General features: G+C 37.0%; 1 protein-coding gene across 4 annotated transcripts in view; it reads left to right on the top strand.

Moving 5' to 3' along the window:
• The window catches only part of POF1B (POF1B actin binding protein), a 105256-nt gene that overhangs the window by 51159 nt on the left and 34635 nt on the right, over positions 1 to 19462 (top strand). For all 4 annotated transcript variants that reach the window (XM_055393432.2, XM_088833764.1, XM_055393431.2 and 1 more), the window contains 2 exons: positions 226 to 408; positions 18319 to 18449. In XM_055393432.2, the coding sequence (XP_055249407.1) occupies positions 226 to 408; positions 18319 to 18449 (314 nt within the window). The remainder of the gene's footprint in view (positions 1 to 225; positions 409 to 18318; positions 18450 to 19462) is intronic.

Raw genomic sequence — 19462 nt, 5'->3', positions numbered from 1 at the left:
TTAGGTAAGTATTTGGATTGTCACAGCCACCTGATTAAATAAAAATAGAGTTCAGTACAACTTTTTTCCAATGGAATAATTGGAAAACTAATATATCACTTATTAAAACTATAAATCCTAAGGCTTAAATTATCTTGTGAAAGAACACATTCAATTTTTTAAAATGGATTTTCTTTTATTAATAGTTTTTATTCTAAGTATGTTTGGCTTGTGTATGTATTTTAGGATTGCTATCCTAAGGTTCAGTGCCATCATCACATTGTTCAACAGCCCCAGATCATCCACTCTCCACACTGTGAACAATCCCATCCTAGTCAGAAAATTCAGACCATCACAGGAAGTGATTCAGTTTCTACAAACACTGGAATTGAACTGTGTCCTGGTGGCTCAAATCATACACATGAGCAGGTAAGATTAATGAACTGACTCCTTGTAAAATTGAAATAATCTCAAACCCTCTCACACTTCTGTATAGATATCCACATTAAATTTTCATCAAAATATTGAGGGGTTATACCATGGGGATTTGTATTTTATTATGGCATTTTAAAAAAATTTAAATTTTAATTGGAGGCTAATTACTTTACAATATTGTATTGGTTTTGCCATATTATGGCATTTTTAAAATAAAATTTTTCGTTTCTTCTCAGAACACAAAATAATTCAGGTATATTAGCACATTAAATCTATGAGGGAAGTTAGGAACTGATCAATGAATACCTAATTTCTAGCTGAATGGGTCCAACAGTTGTACAACATTAAATATTTTCATGAGATATGATATTTAAATGAACAATGAATTAGAGTTGATATTTCTAAGATGATTGTAATGGTCACATTTCACAAGCTGGTAACTTTTATGTTTTCTTTGCAAATTTGGTATATTAACTCAGGTTATAATAAGCATATATTTAATTGTGTGTTTCATTAAAAAGACAGAAACTAAAACTTAGTTGCTAAGAAGAAATCTGTTGGGATGCAATCATCAGTGACTAATTTATGTTCTGAATACTTTGGAACCTTGTAAACATCTGTTATACAGGTGTTAAAGGAAAAAAAGATGGTCTTGAATCTTGGGAAAACTAGCAATAATAACTGGAACTATGGAGAATAAATCATCATTTGTATTTTTTCATTTTTTTCCCAGTAAAAAATAACTTGTTCAACTGACCTCTCTCATAGGCAACTGAAAGACAAAATGAAAAGAATAAAAAAAAATAAAGGACCCTGCCCATATAAGAATATGATTGTTTTATATTAAATATGCATGAGGTTATTTATGATTCCTGAAGGCTGAAACTTTGAGATATGCACTTTGGCAATATTGGTATAAACAAACAAAAAAGAACCACGGAAGATTTAAAACACATTTTTTTTTTCCAACTGATAAAGCCTAAAATTATCTTTTCCCTGAATATCATATCATGTATGGAAATACTGGCTTTAGAATTACTCTAACGTGGTCCAGATGAGGTTGAATTTCTTAAATGGGTTAGTAATGACAATTTGAAAGACATTTTTTGAGGTTAAATTATTTGAAATTTTCATTTTTGTAGGTCAAAGTTCATCAGTTCAATATGTTACTTTGCTTCTGTTTCCTCATCATAAGATTCATCATCCATTTCTTACAGGGTTATTGTAAGAATAAATTATGCCTTGTATGTTAATCACTTAACTATTGTTGAGTGCTGACAGTAAGTACTTAACAAGTGGTAATTACTAGTTTACAGTAATAATTATTATTTTTAAGCATTAAATCTTCACACCAGGTACTATGAAAAATACAAACATCAGTAAGACATTGTCACATTTCTCTTAAGTGCTTATTGTATAATAGGGAAAAATGGCAAACACATAAAATATTATACGAAGCAAAGTATGTCTGTTGTAAAAGGAACATGTAATGAGTTTTGGGACTAGAAGAAAGAAGAAATTAATTTCAGCTGGAAGATGTAGGAAAGCTTTGTTGAGGAGGAAAGGATTGACCTGGGTATTGAAGAATGTATAGAATTTCCATATGTGGTATGGTGGTGTGTGGCATGGACATCCTAAGAACAGGGAGTCACATGAAAAAAGTCATATATTTTGGAAAGTACATTTTGGGTTTCAGGAATAGTGGTTTGGTTTGTATGACAAAGGAGACATGGGATGAAGAGTACTATAGTGTAAGATTAAAATGATATATTAAGGCCAGATCATGAGGCCATTGCCATGGCATGATCTTAGTTTCTTGACTAAGGATTGAACCTGGGCCTTCAGCTATGAAAGCATGGAAGCATAATCACTGGACAACCAGAGAATTTCTGAAGGTTAAATTTAAAATTTTGAACTTTATTTGTCAGGCAATGGAGAATGATTGAAGGTTATTAAGTAGGAAAATATTGATAGGTATGATTAGATTAATTCTAGAAGCTTTGTGCAAGATAGATTGAAATATTGATTAGTTTTCACAGTGATCAGAATGAAGATATCATTGTTGCTTTTATTGTTAAGAGAAGAAAACTGAGGTTCACAGAAGTTGTTACTTGCAAAGGCTTTGCATAGCTAGCATGTGGTAGAGCCAGGATTCATACATAGTTAGCCTGACTCCAGAGCTTACTGAGAGTTCCTTCTGGAAGTTGAGTCAGCAGTGTGGAGAGTCCTTGGTCAATAATGTAAACATGAGTAGGCCAATGGATTAAGAGTCTGCCACTGGAGAGGCTTTGGTGTTATAACAGAAAGTGGACTAGCTTCAAGGTAGGAAGATCTGAGTTCAAGTCCCAGCTATGTCCTTTTCAAGCTGTATGTTCTTAATAAATATTAAGTCTCTCAGGAATGTCCTCATCCATAAAATTCTATTAGTAATGTCTACCTCACAGAGTTGATGTGAAGACTAAATGAAAATATGTATGATGAGCTTCATAAACTATAAAGTCTACAACATGGAAAATACCACAGAAAAGGATTTGCAAAGAGAAGATTATTAAAAGATATTTCAGCAGTCAAAGTGTAAAACTTGTTTTTGTTTTGTTTTTAATTCATTTATTTTAATTGGAGGATAATTACGATATCATGATCTTTTGCATACAAAGTTTAAAACTTAAGCTAAGATAACGACAGTAGGAATGAAGTGAGGGACAATTATCAGAGATGGGAACAATATCAAAGGATTAAGCATCTTGTCCAAAGGCAATGGTAATGCTATGACATACTTTTATTCAGTTCACTTCAGTCACTCAGTCATGTACGACTCTTTGCGACTCCATGAATCACAGTACGCCAGGCCTCCCTGTCCATCACCAACTCCCGGAGTTCACTCAAACTCATGTCCATTGAGTCAGTGATGCCATAAAACCATCTCATCCTCTGTCATCCCCTTAAAGTCTTTCCCAGCATCAGGGTCTTTTCAAGTGAGTCAGGTCTTTGCATCAGTGGCCAAAGTATTGGAGTTTCTGCTTCAGCATCAGCCCTTCCAATGAATGAATATTCAGGACTGATTTCCTTTAGGATGGTTTGGTTGGATCTCTGGCTGACTGTCCAAGGGACTCTTAAGTGTCTTCTCCAACACTGCAGTTCAAAAGCATCAATTCTTCTGTGCTCAGCTTTCTTTATAGTCCAACTCTCACACCCATACATGACTACTGGAAAAGCCATAGTTTTAACTGAATGGACCTTTGTTGGCAAAGTAATGTCTCTGCTTTTTAATATGTGTCAAGGTTGGTCATACCTTTTCTTCCAAGGAGTAGGTGTCTTTTAATTTCATGGCTGCAGTCACTATCTGCAGTGATTTTGGAGCCCCAAAATATAAAGTCTGTCACTCTTTCCCCATCTATTTGCCATGACACCTTTAAAGTGTCTTCCAAGAAGCATTAAAATATTTTTAAAAATCAGGTGTCCAAAAACCTGGCTTCAAAATATTTCAAATAAAACTAATTTTTATATGTTTTCCATGGTTCTCCTTAGAAACATCATCATTTTGGTTTCAAATTCAGAACATCACTGATTACATTTCCTTTTTCAAGGACATTAAGAATAATGTTCTGTGATCATTTACCTGTGATTAGCAAGGAACAGATAATTCCACATATGTTAGCGACAGGAAAAAGTTCAGCTGAACTCGTTTTGGAAGTTGTCATACAGATGGTGTTTAAAGAAAGGCTCAAATAATTGTATATATTGCACAAACAACTCTTTTGCACTTGGATTGAGACTTCCAAGGAAACTTTTAGAGTCATGGGAAGATGTAAAGGGAAGAGTCCTGCTCACTTAGATAGTTCTATTGCCAAAGGAAAATTCTCCAACCTCTAATGTCTTTCTTTCATCATTTAAAAATTTAATTTTTGTCTATATCAGGACTGCACAGATCTTAGTGTCAGGTACTTTCTTTTTAATTTATTTTTTAATTAAAGGAAAATTACAATGTTGTGTTGGTTTCTGCCATAATTATACTTATATTCCCCTCCCCCTTGAGCCTCCCTCCCCTACCTGCATCCCACTCCTCTAGGTCATCACAGAGCCGCCTGGCTGGGCTTCCTGTGTGAAACAGCAACTTCTTACCAGCTATCGGTTTTACACATGGTAGTGTATATATGTTTATGTTACTTTCTCAATTCATCCCACTTTCTCTCCTGTTTCTGACAAGTGTCCAGGAAGCTTGTTACAATATTTATTTAACATAAGTCATTCACTAATGATGGAAACTTAGGGCTGCTTAGGTCAATAAACTCAGCGGTTCTGCCTGTTCCCTCATTCAGTCACATGTGGCTCCTGTCCTTCTCCATCTTTATTGCTTTCTTCATCTCATTATTGAAAATGAGCGTCTTTTGTGCAAAATTCTCTTCACTGCTGTCCTTTCCCCAAATTTAACTGGTGTATGTTTTGGACTCAATTTTTTCTCCAACACCACCCTTGTCTGTCTCCTGTTACCTCTTGCTCTTGTGCCCTTTTGAACTCTTGTTCTGTGACAAACAAAAATTGTTATTTTTTTACTCTTAAAAATAGTTGTTGTTTTTTTTTTTAAATCAAAGCAATGCATATAGATAGCTTAAAAGTTCAAACAGTATTAAATGGCATAAAACAAACAGCAATTTCCTGGCCCAACTCTTTCCATGCCTGCCTGATCCCCAGAGAACCATTTTCAACTCTTAGCTTTTTTTCTTCTGGTGTTTACCTTCATATAGCTAATTAGTATGAATATACCTATGCTGCTATTTTTTAATTTATCAATATTGTACATTATCTGTTGGTAATTCTGATACATAAGAATTTAGTTCTCTAAATCCCGCATCTACCTGTTTATATCCCTTTCATCATCTCAATATAGCTAAATCCCCATTTGGGGGACTAAATCGGTATTCAATGTTTATATTATTCAATTATTGCTTATGAAAAAATTATTTACTGCTGAAACAATTTGTGTACTGTTTTGCTATTTTTATTAGTACAAGTATTATTTGCTGGTGTTAATGATTCCTTAAAATTTTTAATTTGTTTGGTTTTCTATGTATCTATTGCTAATTCTTTTCTCAGTACAATTTTATACAGCCAAGTGATCGACGGTTTCCTCTCTTTAAAACCCTGCAATCCATATACACCGCTCCTCTTTGCTCATATTATCACTACTACTGATCTTCTAGTCACTCTTTCCATCCTGCCACAGTTTCACTGGCAGGCTTACAGGCTTCTTCCCACTTTTGCCTAACCCCTGCCCTGGAATCATCTGTGAGAACTTCACCACCATGAAAGATCAACATATGATCTTTCCCATGCTCTGACCTCATGGTTCTTCATCACTGTTAATTTCTTCATTTCTACTACATCTTCAACTCTCATAGACTTTGGCCACTCCTTGAACCTCCTCATCACTTGAAACTGTTTCATCTGGAATTCTGAATGTTTCATCACTTTCTTGCATCTCCTACTCCCCAATTCCCATTGAACCTTGCCCTTAGCAAGCTCTCTCACCCTCAGGCTGGTGTCCCTTGTCAGCTGATTCAGCAATTCTCTTGCTAGAAAACCTTAAAATTGTTGTTGCCTTCTCTGATTAATCCTCACTTCACTGATCCCTTACTTTGGATAAACTGCCATCTACTTTCTTTGCCCCTAGATTTTGACTGCTTCATGTGTTAAAGTTCACACACTAGGCCAATTTAATCTCCTATATACTGTCTCCATCTTGCTGGACTCCTTCTGTTGCTAGGCAGTCCTTTTAGTTAATTCTAATTGTTTTGCCACCACGGTCCTCAATATCTAATCCTTACTTTTCCCACCCTCTTCATACTCCAGGTCCCACTGCTATTCTCTTATCTCTGCAAGTGGCCTTGCCTTCTACTGAGAATGGGCAGTGGAAGTAAGATTTTATTGTGCACCAGAATCAGTTGGCAGGCCTGTTTAAATAAAGATTGGTGAGACCTGATAATTTGCATTTCCAAGTTCAATTGTTATCCAATGTTTACTTGGTCCAGGTACCATGATTTGAGTTCACTATGTGAACTCCTTCAACACTCTACTTCATTGAAAAATTTCTCTGTACTTGGAGAAACTTTTGATTCTTTGGATCTTTAAGAATTAAGAATCTAATTTCATCTTCAAGGTGACTCCCTTAGCAACCCTGCCAATCTATTGATTTATGATCTCACTCTTTGTTCCCTTCATCTGCAAAAACCTTGAAGCTGGAAGGCATACTCACTGCTGCCATTTCCTTATTACTTACACATTCCTTAATGCTTTGCAAACCAGATTTTAGTTTCAACATTCTCCTGAAACTGCTTTTATTGACCTTTAAGTTGAAAATTTCACTTTTTTTTTTGGTTTCATTTTCATCTTACTCCAACTTGATGATAAGTGATTCTGTTGATCCATTGTATTCTTGATATTCTTTCTTCCCATTATACTATACTGCTGCTTCTAATTCTCAGACTCTTCTTTCTTCTTTCTTCAGATCTTCCCCAGAAACCCATCCTTGGCCTTCTTTTCCTTTCTCTACCTTGTCTCCCTTGACTATATGGTATAAAATCTTGACTTCTATGACTTTTATATGATCACCTTTACATGGACAACTCTCAAAATTTTCCTGCTAAGCTCTAATCCATAACTTATTTATCTATTTGTTTTTAGATGTGCTGGGTCTTCATTGCTGTGCTCAGGCTTTCTCTAGTGGCAAGAGGGCTACTCTAGTTGTGGTGTGCAGGCTTCTCGTTGCAGTGGTTTCTCTTGTTGTGGAGCAAGGGCTCTAGAGCATGTGAGCTTCACTAGTTGTGACTTGCAGGCTTAGTTGCCCCAAAGCACGTGGGATCTTCTCTGATGAGGGAAAAACTGGTGTCCCCTGCATTGCAAGGCAGATTCTTAACCATTGGACCACCAAGGAATTCACTCTAATCCATTATTTTTACTAATTGATCTCTCTACTTGGCTGTCCCACAGTCATCTCCAATTAACCACATATAGCTTTTCATTTTATTCCCTCTATTAATGATATTTTCAGTGCTCTAATTACAAGACTTAAAATTTACTTTCCCTCTCCTTTGCCAACACACACCTAATTAGTTGTCAAGATTCTTCCTACATAAAATCACTCTTAGATAGCTGAAGTTGTGTTTGCTTTGTATAACTCTTTTACCATTTGATCTGCTTTATAGCTCTTATATACATTAAAGTTATTTAGATACATAGCTCTTCTAAAAGACCATAAGGACCTTGAGAGAGGAGGAGACAGTATATTATGTCTTTTTTCAGTAGCACTTAAAGCTGTACCTTAAAACAGTACTTAATAAGTTCTCAATAAATGTGTGCTGAATGAATGAAAGCATCCTGTCACTGAGACCTTTTAAGTACTTCCTGTGTCTTGTGGGTATAACTTTTAGCCTTTGGGTTAAGGAAAAATTTAGAATGTAAGATAAATTACATTGAAAGAGCTACTTCATATGCATAGTGAGTTCCTCCACTGACTCTGCTTATATAATAAAGAAGTGGTTCCATTCCTTGAATAAATTATATACTAAGGAATGGCAGAATAGAGAAATGACAGAGAGGTGGAGAAGAGGAAAAGTAGCGACAAAGATAGTTCCAAGAAGTTATGCATTAAAAATATATATTCATTTAAAATTAATTTCTTTGGGATATGTATCTCCCATTTCATTGCAAGAAGTATTTAGAGTGGCTTAAAAGAACAAATAAGCTGTAATAGATCAGAAAAAGAAATATCAGAAACAGTATAAATATAATGGAACAATAACTCCAGAAAGAAAAGAGCACACAGAAATGCAGGCCACAGAGTTCCATGCCATTAGTAAAAGTGGCTAAAAACTTGGCTCTGAGATTTCTGGAAACCACAGGGAGGGAAAAAAAGAAAAACATGATTAGTGACAAAATTCCCATTATTCACAAGAAAAAGCTTAATAAATTTTCAGTAGTCACCTGTATCATAAGAAAATATATTTTATTTTCCACTCAAAATAATTTAAGCTGTTACAAACGTTACAAATTCAATCACTGGTATTCATTGTAAAATGACAATCCAAACTACCTACTCTATTTTAGTTGGTTAGGAGTGGAAAAATCATCTTATTTCTTAAAAAAAAAAAAAAGAAAATGCCCTACCTATACATATACACCATAAAGGGGGGCAAGGACAACATTGACTAGCTTTCAATAAAGTTAATTTCAGTTGCTTTGTTAAAGCACCTCTTTCAACTAATGTTTTTCCATCTATTATAGTTAATATTTAGCCCCAATGGCATATTTTATGACAACTTCCTCATGCAACAAATGTTTACTGAGCCTCTACTATGCTCAGTTGCTATGGTAGGAGCTGGAATTAAATAAAAATACTAAAACTGAGTCTCTACTCTCTGATATCTGAGAGTTTGTAGATAATTTATAACCATCTCTCGCTCCTTTTTTATAATCATTATTCAAATAGCCAATTGTCCATATGTGTTAGGTTAAAGACATTATCTTTATGATGATTTTTACATGAGAGTTTAATAATTTATTCATTTACCCTAAAGCAATACCTCCAGAAACTTTACAAAACAGGTAGTAAATTACCTGCACTTTACAGTTGAGGAAACTGAGATTCAGAGACATTAAACAGTACATACACTTAGCCTACAACTAGGGAATGGGAGCTCCAATTTTGGCTCAAATTTCCATTCTTTACTCATAGAAAATTAAGTCTTTATTTCAAGTACAGGATTGTTGTTATGAGTCAAGACTTCATTTTAGAGTTGTGATTGTTGTATAGTACATTCAATTCAGTGACAACATTTATTGAAAATCTTCTATGTACCAGGTACTATACATGCAACATTTCTTTACTAAAATATCTATGGAGATTAAAATAGCACTAAGGATTTTCAAAAGTTAGAACTGGACATGGAACAACAGACTGGTTCCAAATAGGAAAAGGTGTACGTCAAGGTTGTATATTGTCACCCTGCTTATTTAACTTATATGCAGAGTACATCATGAGGAACGCTGGGCTGGAAGAAGCACAAGCTGGAATCAAGATTGCTGGGAGAAATATCAATAACCTCAGATATGCAGATGACACTACCCTTATGGCAGAAAGTGAAGAGGAACTCAAAAGCCTCTTGATGAAAGTGAAAGAGGAGAGTGAAAAGGTTGGCTTGAAGCTCAACATTCAGAAAACAAAGATCATGGCATCTGGTCCCATCACTTCATGGGAAATAGATGGAAAAACAGTGGAAACAGTGTCAGACTTTATTTTTTTTGGGCTCCAAAACCACTGCAGATGTTGATTGCAGCCAGGAAATTAAAAGACGCTTGCTCCTTGGAAGGAAAATTATGACCAACCTTGATATTATATTAAAAAGCAGAGACATTACTTTGCCAACCAAGATCCGTCTAGTCAAGGCAATGGTTTTTCCCGTGGTCATGTATGGATGTGAGAGTTGGACTGTGAAGAAAGCTGATCGCCGAAGAATCGATGCTTTTGAACTGTGGTGTTGGAGAAGACTCTTGAGAGTCCCTTATACTGCAAGGAGATCCAACCAGTCCATTCTAAAGGAGATCAATCCTGGAAGTTCATTGGAGGGACTGATGCTAAAGCTGAAACTGCAATACTTTGGCCACCTCATGCGACGAGTTGACTCACTGGAAAAGACTCTGATGCTGGGAAAGTTTGGGGGCGGGAGGAGAAGGGGACGACGGAGAATGAGATGGCTGGATGGCATCACTGACTCTGTGGACATGAGTTTGAGTGTACTCCGGGAGTTGGTGATGGATAGGGAGGCCTGGCGTGCTGTGATTCATGGGGTCACGGAGAGTCGGACACGACTGAGCGACTGAACTGAACTGAAGGATTTTCAGGACCTAAAATCCTGGCAATTTTTTTCCTGCTAGGATTTCTTCTTGTGCTACAAAATAGGAAGAGAACAATTGCTTTTTTCTTTTTTGCCTTGTTAGCAATATGGCATTGTACATAAAATGAATTTCACTTCACAGTTTCAGTCTGACGACTATTAAATGTCTCAAATCAAAGCAAATTAATGAAGTGGTAACCTTATTTATCTACAAGTGTCAACATATCATTATAAGGTTTGCAGACAGTAACGTATACATTGTAAGCTTTTCTTAATAGTGATGTTTTCTGTTATCACTTCGCACAAAGTTACTACACAAGAGGGTCTAAGCACAGAAGACCTTGTTAACATGTTAGTGACCTTTTAGAGGGTTAGGGGATCATGTATAATTCCTTTTATATAATATGGCATTTTAAGGGCTTTTGAATCCTCTAAGCAACCATTCTAAATATCTGCATGGTTTAGTGGTTTTCCCTACTTTCTTCAATTTCAGTCTGAATTGGGCAATAAGGAGTTCATGGTCTGTGCCACAGTCAGATTCTGATTTTGTTTTTGCTGACTGTATAGAGCTTCTCCATCTCTGGCTGCAAAAAATATAATCAGTCTTATTTAGTATTGACCATCTGGTCCATGTGTAACATCTTCTCTTGTGTTGTTGGAAGAGGGTGTTTGCTATGACCAGTGTGTTGTCTTGGAAAACCCTATTAGTCTTTGCCCTGCTTCATTCTGTACTCCAAGGCCAAATTTGCCTGTTACTCCAGGTATTTCTTGACTTCATACTTTTGCATTCCAATTGACATGTTTTTGGGTGTTAGTTCTAGGTCTTGTAGGTCTTTATAGAACCATTCAACTTCAGCTTCTTCGGCATTAGTGGTCGGGACATAGACTTGGATTACTGTGATATTGAATGGTTTGCCTTGGAAATGAACAGAGATCATTCTGTTGTTTTTGAGATTGCATCCAAGTACTGCATTTTGGACTCTCTTGTTGACTATGATGGCTACTCCATTTCTTCTAAAGGATTCTTGCCCACAGTAGTAGATATAATGGTCATCTGAGTTAAATTCACCCATTCCAGTCCATTTTAGTTTGCTGATTCCTAAAATGTCGATGTTCACTCTTGCCGTCTGCTGTTTGACCACTTCCAATTTACCTTGATTCATGGACCTAAAATTTCAGGTTGTTATGCAATATTGTTCTTTACAGCATTGGACTTGACTTCCTTCATCAGTCACATCCACAGCTGGGTGTCATTTTTGCTTTGGTTCCATCTCTTCATTCTTTCTGGAGTTATTTCTCCACTGATCTCCAGTAGCATATTGGGCACCTACCGACCTGGGGAGTTCATATTTCAGAGTCCTATCTTTTTGCCTTTTGATACTGTTCAGGGGATTCTTAAGGCAAGAATAATGAAGTGGTTTGCCATTCCCTTCTCCAGTGGACCATGTTTTGTCAGAACTCTCCACCATGACCCGTCTCTCTTGGGTGGCCCTACATGGCATGGAAAAGCTGGCACTTGTGCTGTCTGGTCTGTACCGTTTCCTCTGGCAAATCAAGGGGATTCTGCTCAGAACACCAACCCTTCCTCTGTTCCCTGTGCTTAAAAACAAAGTGCAGGATGCTGCATCTGAAGTTAATCCATCTGGGTCATTAGTAGGGAGAGATGTCTACTTTTTCTCATCACAATGCTTAAAGTTGGGAAAGGTATCCATTCCTTCCCTGCCTGAGGATGCCCTCTATGGGGGCCTCTTCTGGTATAGTTTTGCCATCTGTGCAGTGCAGGAGTGACTGTGAGAAGATACCCCACATCCAAGGGCAGAGAAGCCCCAGCAAGAAGGTAGGCGCTGGAACAGTGCCTCTTGTTTAAAGTGAAAGAGGAAAGTGAAAATGTTGGCTTAAAACTCAACATTAAGAAAACTTAAGACCATGGCATCTTGTCCCATCACTTCATGGCAAATAGGTGGGGAAACAGTGGAAACAGTGACAGATTTTATTTTGGAGGGCTCAAAAATCACTGCAGATGGTGACTGCAGCAATGAAATTAAAAGACGCTTGGTACTTGGAAGAAAAGTTCTGACCAACCTAGACAGCATATGAAAAAGCAGAGACATTACTTTGCCAACAAAGTTCCATCTAGTCAAAGCTATGATTTTTCCAGTAGTCATGTATGGATTGACTATTGAACTATAAAGAAAGCTGAGCACTGAAGAATTGATGCTTTTGAACTGTGGTGTTGGAGAAGACTCTTGAGAGTCCCTTGGACTGCAAGGAGATCCAACCAGTCCATCCTAAAGGAAACCAGTCCTGAATAGTCATTGAAAGGACTGATGCTGAAGCTCCAATACTTTGGCCACCTGATGAAAAGAACTGACTCATTTGAAAAGACACCAATGTTGGTAAAGATTGAAGGCAGGAGAAGGGGATGACAGAGGATGAGATGGTTGGATGGCATCACCGACTCAATGGACATGAGTTTGAGTAAACTCCGGGAGTTGGTGATGGACAGGGAGGCCTGGCGTGCTGCAATCCATGGGGTCGCAAAGAGTTGGACACAACTAAGGGACTGAACTGAACTGAACTGAACCATTCTTAATAGGTGACAAATGCATACATTTAAGCCAGCTACTTGGTGGGGATAAATTTAATTAAGCCAATACCCTCTGCTACTATATTACTACTGCACTGTGATTTGTGCATTGATCACAAACGCTCTCTAGCCCTGAACAGCATTCTCAAAAATGTGTGCCACTATGCTTGAAGGGGGGAGTACGCAATGGCACCCCACTCTTGCCTGGAAAATCCCATGGACGGAGGAGCCTGGAAGGCTGCAGTCCATGGGGTCGCTGAGGGTCAGACACGACTAAGCGACTTCACTTTTCACTTTCATGTATTGGAGAAGGAAATGGCAACCCACTCCAGTGTTCTTACCTGGAGAATCTCAGGGACGGGGAGCCTGGTGGGCTGCCGTCTATGGGGTCGCACGGAGTCGGACATGACTGAAGTGACTTAGCAGCAGCAGCGGCATGCTTGAAGGGGGCCAGGAAAGAAAATATAGATGGTTCAGCTGAAATCTGAAACTATTGTGTGTCTACTATCTGTTCAGTTCAGTTCAGTCGTTCAGTCGTGTTGGACTCTATAATTACTACCACTGAATACTGTAAATATGGTTGGTCAAAAGAATCATCTTTGAATATCAAAGTTTATATAATGTAGATGCTAGCAAAAAAATTCCACTCCTGTAATCTCATAGAAAACAAATAAAAGATAAAACCCCAGATTGGCAATAGGACAAGAATTTCCAAGGCAGTAGTGAGATGAAGCCCTTGGTCTTCCTTTACAAGGTACTTCCTTTCTACAGTTTTCTGAAAAATGACTACTAGTTTGTCACTGGTTTCACACTTAAACATTATTTGCTTTGCCTTGGGTTTGCCGGCAGTAATTCTAATCAGAGGTTTTACTAGCAACCAGAGACAAGGAGTTGGATTGCTTGTTCATTATTATGGCCAAATTGTGATCTGATTAAGGTATTTGATGGATGCATGCTAAAGAATCTTTAATAATTTTTTGTAATTCTGTGAAATATCACATTTTGTGTATCTGGGAATAGCTATTTTTCAGCACCGTTTGTATTCCTCCCTTGTTTATATATGAAAATCTAAAGCTATTATCTTAGATTGACATTCAAGATAGCTCTCATTCTTCAGGCAGAAGAGTTGATGTGAGTACCTTTTATCTCAGGTACCTTATCAACTCAATATTGTCCTTGAAAGAAAACATCTATCCATTAAAGCTACCATTATTCTGACTGAAAACATTCCTGTATCATTGGGAGGCTCTCCATCTTGGCTTTTTCAAGTCAACAAAAACACGGTTATGAGCCAACTCTAAAAGAAATGACAAAACAAGCAGTTCCAATAAAACTAACATCTACAAACCTGTGATTTAGTAACGAAAATATTGCTACCTGGTACATCATAGTTTTTGGTCGGGCAATTTCATTTTATTGAGCATAGTCCCATCAAAAGTTTAACAGCAGATGAGAATATGCCTGATGTCTATCCTCTTCTCCATACTTTTGAACCCAACTGGGTTTTGGTTTTTACTGTGTTACTTAAAAGTTATCATAATTTGTGTACTGTATAAAACTAAGGAGGAATATACACACAAAGGAGTAAAATTTTGATTCCTGCTTTTTACCCTGACAGCTATTTTGTCAAAAGAACCATTTTACAATTTTAATGCTTTCACTTTTTCTCAAGCTGATTAAAATTTTTTACCTGAACTTGAGTCACATTTTTCATAGTTTCACAATAAGAAAATCAAACTCTTGACTGTTTCAATACCTAACCCAACTAACCTCAAAAATAATGCAGTTAGTTCAGTTCAGTCACTCAGTCGTGTCTGACTCTTTGCCACCCCATGAATCACAGCACTCCAGGCCTCCCTGTCCATCTCTAACTCCCGGAGTTCACTCAAACTCATGTCCATCGAGTCGGTGATGCCATCCAGCCATCTCATTCTCTGTCATCCCCTTCTCCTCCCGCCTCCAATCCCTCCCAGCATCACAGTCTTTTCCGGTGAGTCAATTCATCGCATGAGGTGGCCAAAGTATTGGAGTTTCAGCTTTAGCATCAGTCCTTCCAATGAACACCCAGGATTGATCTCCTTTAGAATGGACTGGTTGGATCTCCTTGCAGTCCAAGGGCCTCTCAAGAGTCTTCTCCAGCACCACAGTTCAAAAGCATCAATTCTTCGGCGATCAGCTTTCTTCACAGTCCAACTCTCACATCCATACATGACCATGGGAAAAACCATAGCCTTGATTAGACGGACCTTGGTTGGCAAAGTAATGTCTCTACTTTTTAATAAGCTATCTAGGTTGGTCATAACTTTCCTTCCAAGGAGTAAGTGTCTTTTAATTTCCTGGCGGCAATCAGCATCTGCAGTGAGTTTGGAGCCCCAAAAAATAAAGTCTGACACTGTTTCCACTGTTTCCCCATCTATTTCCCATGAAGTGATGGGACCAGATGCCATGATCTTTGTTTTCTGAATGTTGAGCTTCAAGCCAACTTCTTCACTCTCCTCTTTCACTTTCATCAAGAGGCTTTTGAGTTCCTCTTCATTTTCTGCCATAAGGGTGGTGTCATCTGCATATCTGAGCTCATTGGTATTTCTCCTGGCAATCTTGATTCCAGCTTTGCTTCTTCCAGCCCAGCGTTCCTCATGATGTACTCTGCATATAAGTTAAATAAGCAGGGTGACAATATACAACCTTGTCGTACTCCTTTTCCTATTTGGAACCAGTCTGTTGTTGCATGTCCAGTTCTGACTGTTGCTTCCTGACCTGCATACAGGTTTCTCAAGAGGCAGGTCAGATGGTCTGGTATTCCCATCGCTTTCAGAATTTTCCACAGTTTATTGTGATCCACACAATCAAAGGCTTTGGCATAGTCAATGAAGCAGAAATAGATGTTTTTTTGGAACTCTCTTGCTTTTTCCATGATCCAGCAGATGTTGGCAATTTGATCTCTGGTTCCTATGCCTTTTCTAAAACCTGCTTGAACATCGGGACAGTGTAATTCCAAAGTTGCTGAGAATACAAACACAAGAGTTCTTCTGGAAAGGTAATACTGTGTAGTGGTTACAAGAGAATATTACCTCATTTAATTTTAAGTCAAGTTCATAGCACAATGCCTGGCACATGCTGCTGCAGCTATGTCGCTTCAGTCGTGTCCGACTCTGTGTGACCCCATAGACGGCAGCTGACCAGGCTCCGCTGTCCCTGGGATTCTCCAGGCAAGAACACTGGAGTGGGTTGCCATTTCCTTCTCCAATGTGTGAAAGTGAAAAGTGAAAGTGAAGTCGCTCAGTCTTGTCTGACTAGTAGCAACCGCATGGACTGCAGCCCACCAGGCTCTTCTGTCCATGCGATTTTCTAAGCAAGAGCACTGGAATGGCTTGCCATTGCCTTCTCTGGCCTGGCACATCAGTTCAGTTCAGTTCAGTCACTCAGTCGTGTCCGACTCTTTGTGACCCCATGAATCACAGCACGTCAGGCGTCCCTGTCCATCACCACTGGCAAATAGTAAGTGCTAATTAAATATTAGTTATTATTACCATTTCTGAAGATAAATCACCTATTTCTGGCAACTTTTAACACTGCTTTTTAATCTACAAACACAGACATGATGTTGATGTAAATCATTCTGTATCCTGGACTCTGTGATTCTTTATTTGGGTGTCATACTGAAATCATATGAACAAAAGTTTTAGTAATGGTACTAATTACTAATGTGGGCAAAGAATTCTATACCCAATATGTTTACTAGTATACAAGGCAATGATAAGAGAATATTTGAGTAAAAGTAAAAAGGAAATACATACTTTAAGATAATTTGAAATATAAAATCAGTTAAAATATAATGAAAGAAAAATAAGCTCCAAGGTTATCAATGCATTGTTAGGTCATTATAATCGGCAAAGAAAAAAAAATAGGCAAAATACTAGGTGTACCAAATTAGTTTGAAGATTTTAACAAGGAGCTCAGTACTTGAATATTCTTGGCTAAAGAAATGTCCTTTTCTACTTGGGAATGTTAACGGGTTTGGGAGGGACACAGAGAGGTAAGGCAGGAAGGTGTTATCTCACTTGCTAGCTATAGCAATGGAATAACCTGAGGATCAGTAGAATGACATTGACACGACAGCTAAATTTTCCTTTTATCCAGTTAACTTTGATCTTTAAATCATATTTGAAATTGTGTTTTTAGGCCACTCCCAGTTTGATGAATATATAGATGGTCCATAAGGGAGAAATGCATGAATAAATCATGAAATCAAAAGTTAACAATTATTCTGAATAAAAACTTGCCTAACTTTGACCCTTACTTCCTGAGAGGGGTCTGTCACTCAAGAGCTCACTGCCAAGATTTGGAAATCTAGGTAGACCTTAAAAGTCTGTCTCCAACTCTTACTACAAGTTCAATTTGGTTGCTGCAATTAGACTTACCTGAATTTAGGAAGAGGTTGTAAGGAATCACCATTATGTTCTTGAGGAAGTGCTGCTTATGCTCTTTTAGGTTTTTTTAGCCATTCTTAATTAGCTACTTTAAGATGGAAACCCGTAAAAAAAAAATTATTTTGAGAATCATTTGGCATTTGGGTCTCTCATAACCAAGTAGATGACTTCTTTCATTTCAAAGATACTTACTGAACTACTATAGGGTGTTCAATCAGCAGTGTGCTAGGTACTGTTGAATATACCAGAAAGTATGATTCATTCTTTACTCTTAAGTTTATTTCTTTGAGTAGGAGAGGTTGCTGAGAAAACCAAACAATCTTATCTATGACCCTATTGATAATAATTTGTGTTTAGTATTTCAAATCTCTCTGAGGTCTATGAATTTTCTACATTTGGCTGTGAGCTAGTTTTTCCCATGTCAGTTTGGCTAGATATTCAGCTCAAATAATAAATGCAGTGAATCCAATGAGAAATAATAAAAACACATTGAATTGAGGAAGTTTATTTACTCTTTTAGCTGTGCTAGTAATCAAATAGATTTTCATTGACATATTCAAATCCAAATGAGATTAATTCATCTATAGTCAGTATAATTCAAATAAGTCACATTTTCTTTTCCAACAAGAGACAGATGAATAAGCCATGTGATAATAATGAGCCATTCAGGGATTTTGATTTACTTGTTTTACTTTTTATTTAAGCATCTATATTCAAGAATTTTCTAATAAATTATTCATACTGCATTCATTAGATCACTTAGACTTGACTGAAAAACTGAAAATGCCATTACAATGTTGTTTTTTCTTTAAGTTCCTCCCATATTGAAAAATGTACATGACAGCTGCAAAGAAAGTTTAGTGGCTTCATTTATATGATGACTTTGTGATGTTACTTGTATTAATTGGCTATTTCACTTTTTTCATTTCACATCAAAATATCTGTGAACTTAGAAACACTTAATATTTTTTATAATAGTAACTGATGTTTTCTTTAGGTGATAATTCAGGATGACAGCCCTGAAAAACTGGACCCCAAATATTTTGGAGAATTGCTTGCTGATCTAAGCCGCAAAAATATGGATCTATATCACTGTTTATTAGAACATTTGCAGAGAATTGGAGGAAGGTACTATAAACATATCATTTGCCTTTATGTTGTAGCTTTCAAAACCTTTACAATACCATGGTATTTTTTTTAGTAGATTTTATTTTTTAAAGCAATTTTAAGTTCACATCAAAACTTGAGTACTTTTAATGGTGAAACAAGATATGAGCAGTTCAATTGCTCAGTCGTATCCAATTCTTTGAGACCCCATGGACTGCAGCACGCCAGGCCTCCCTGTCCATCACCAACTCCCGAAGCTTGCTCAAAATCATGTCCATCGAGTCGCTGATGCCATCTAACCATGTCATCCTTTGACATCCCCTTCTCCTCCTGCCTTCAGTCTTTTCCAGCATCAGGGGCTTTTTAAGTGAGTCAGTTCTTTGCATCATGTAGCTAAAATATTGGAGTTTCAGCTTCAGCATCAGTCCTTCCAATGAACATTCAGGACTGATTTCCTTTAAGATTGACTAGTTTGATCTCCTTGCAGTCCAAAGGACTCTCAAGAGTCTTCTCCACCATCACAGTTTAAAAGCATCAATTCTTCAGCACTCAGCTTTCTTTATATGAGCAGATATCAGGAAATACCTCATTTTAAGAGTTAATGGACTTTATGAAAATCATCGAAGAGATCATACCAGCTCTTTTAGGGTCAAAAGAGAATTAAGTGGACCTTCTTTTCTAATGTACTTTGATGTCAAATGCAATCACTTAGGCAAGGAGCTAAAAAAATGCATGGCATAGTATGACATTTTAAGATATTACACTGATGATATAAGATACAATCCAATTGCTAACACACTACTGTTTGTCTTCCATTGATGTGTGTTCAACATATGAAGACCAGAGTTTAATATACTTTTAGGATTATATATTCTTATAAATATTACATATTATTTTAAAATTTTATATAAATATACATTTATTTATTTACAAATTGATATTGTAACATGATATTATATAATAATACATATTTAAGTATATAAACATGAACAATTTATCAACTGTTCCTGTGTAGATAATAGCATATTATGTCA

Source organism: Moschus berezovskii, chromosome X (genome assembly GCF_049115385.1).
Source record: "Moschus berezovskii isolate FMDL1 chromosome X, NW_MosBer_1.0, whole genome shotgun sequence".
NCBI lineage: Eukaryota > Metazoa > Chordata > Mammalia > Artiodactyla > Moschidae > Moschus > Moschus berezovskii.
Note: the sequence above shows the minus strand (reverse complement) of the source record. Positions and strands in the feature narration are given on the sequence as shown.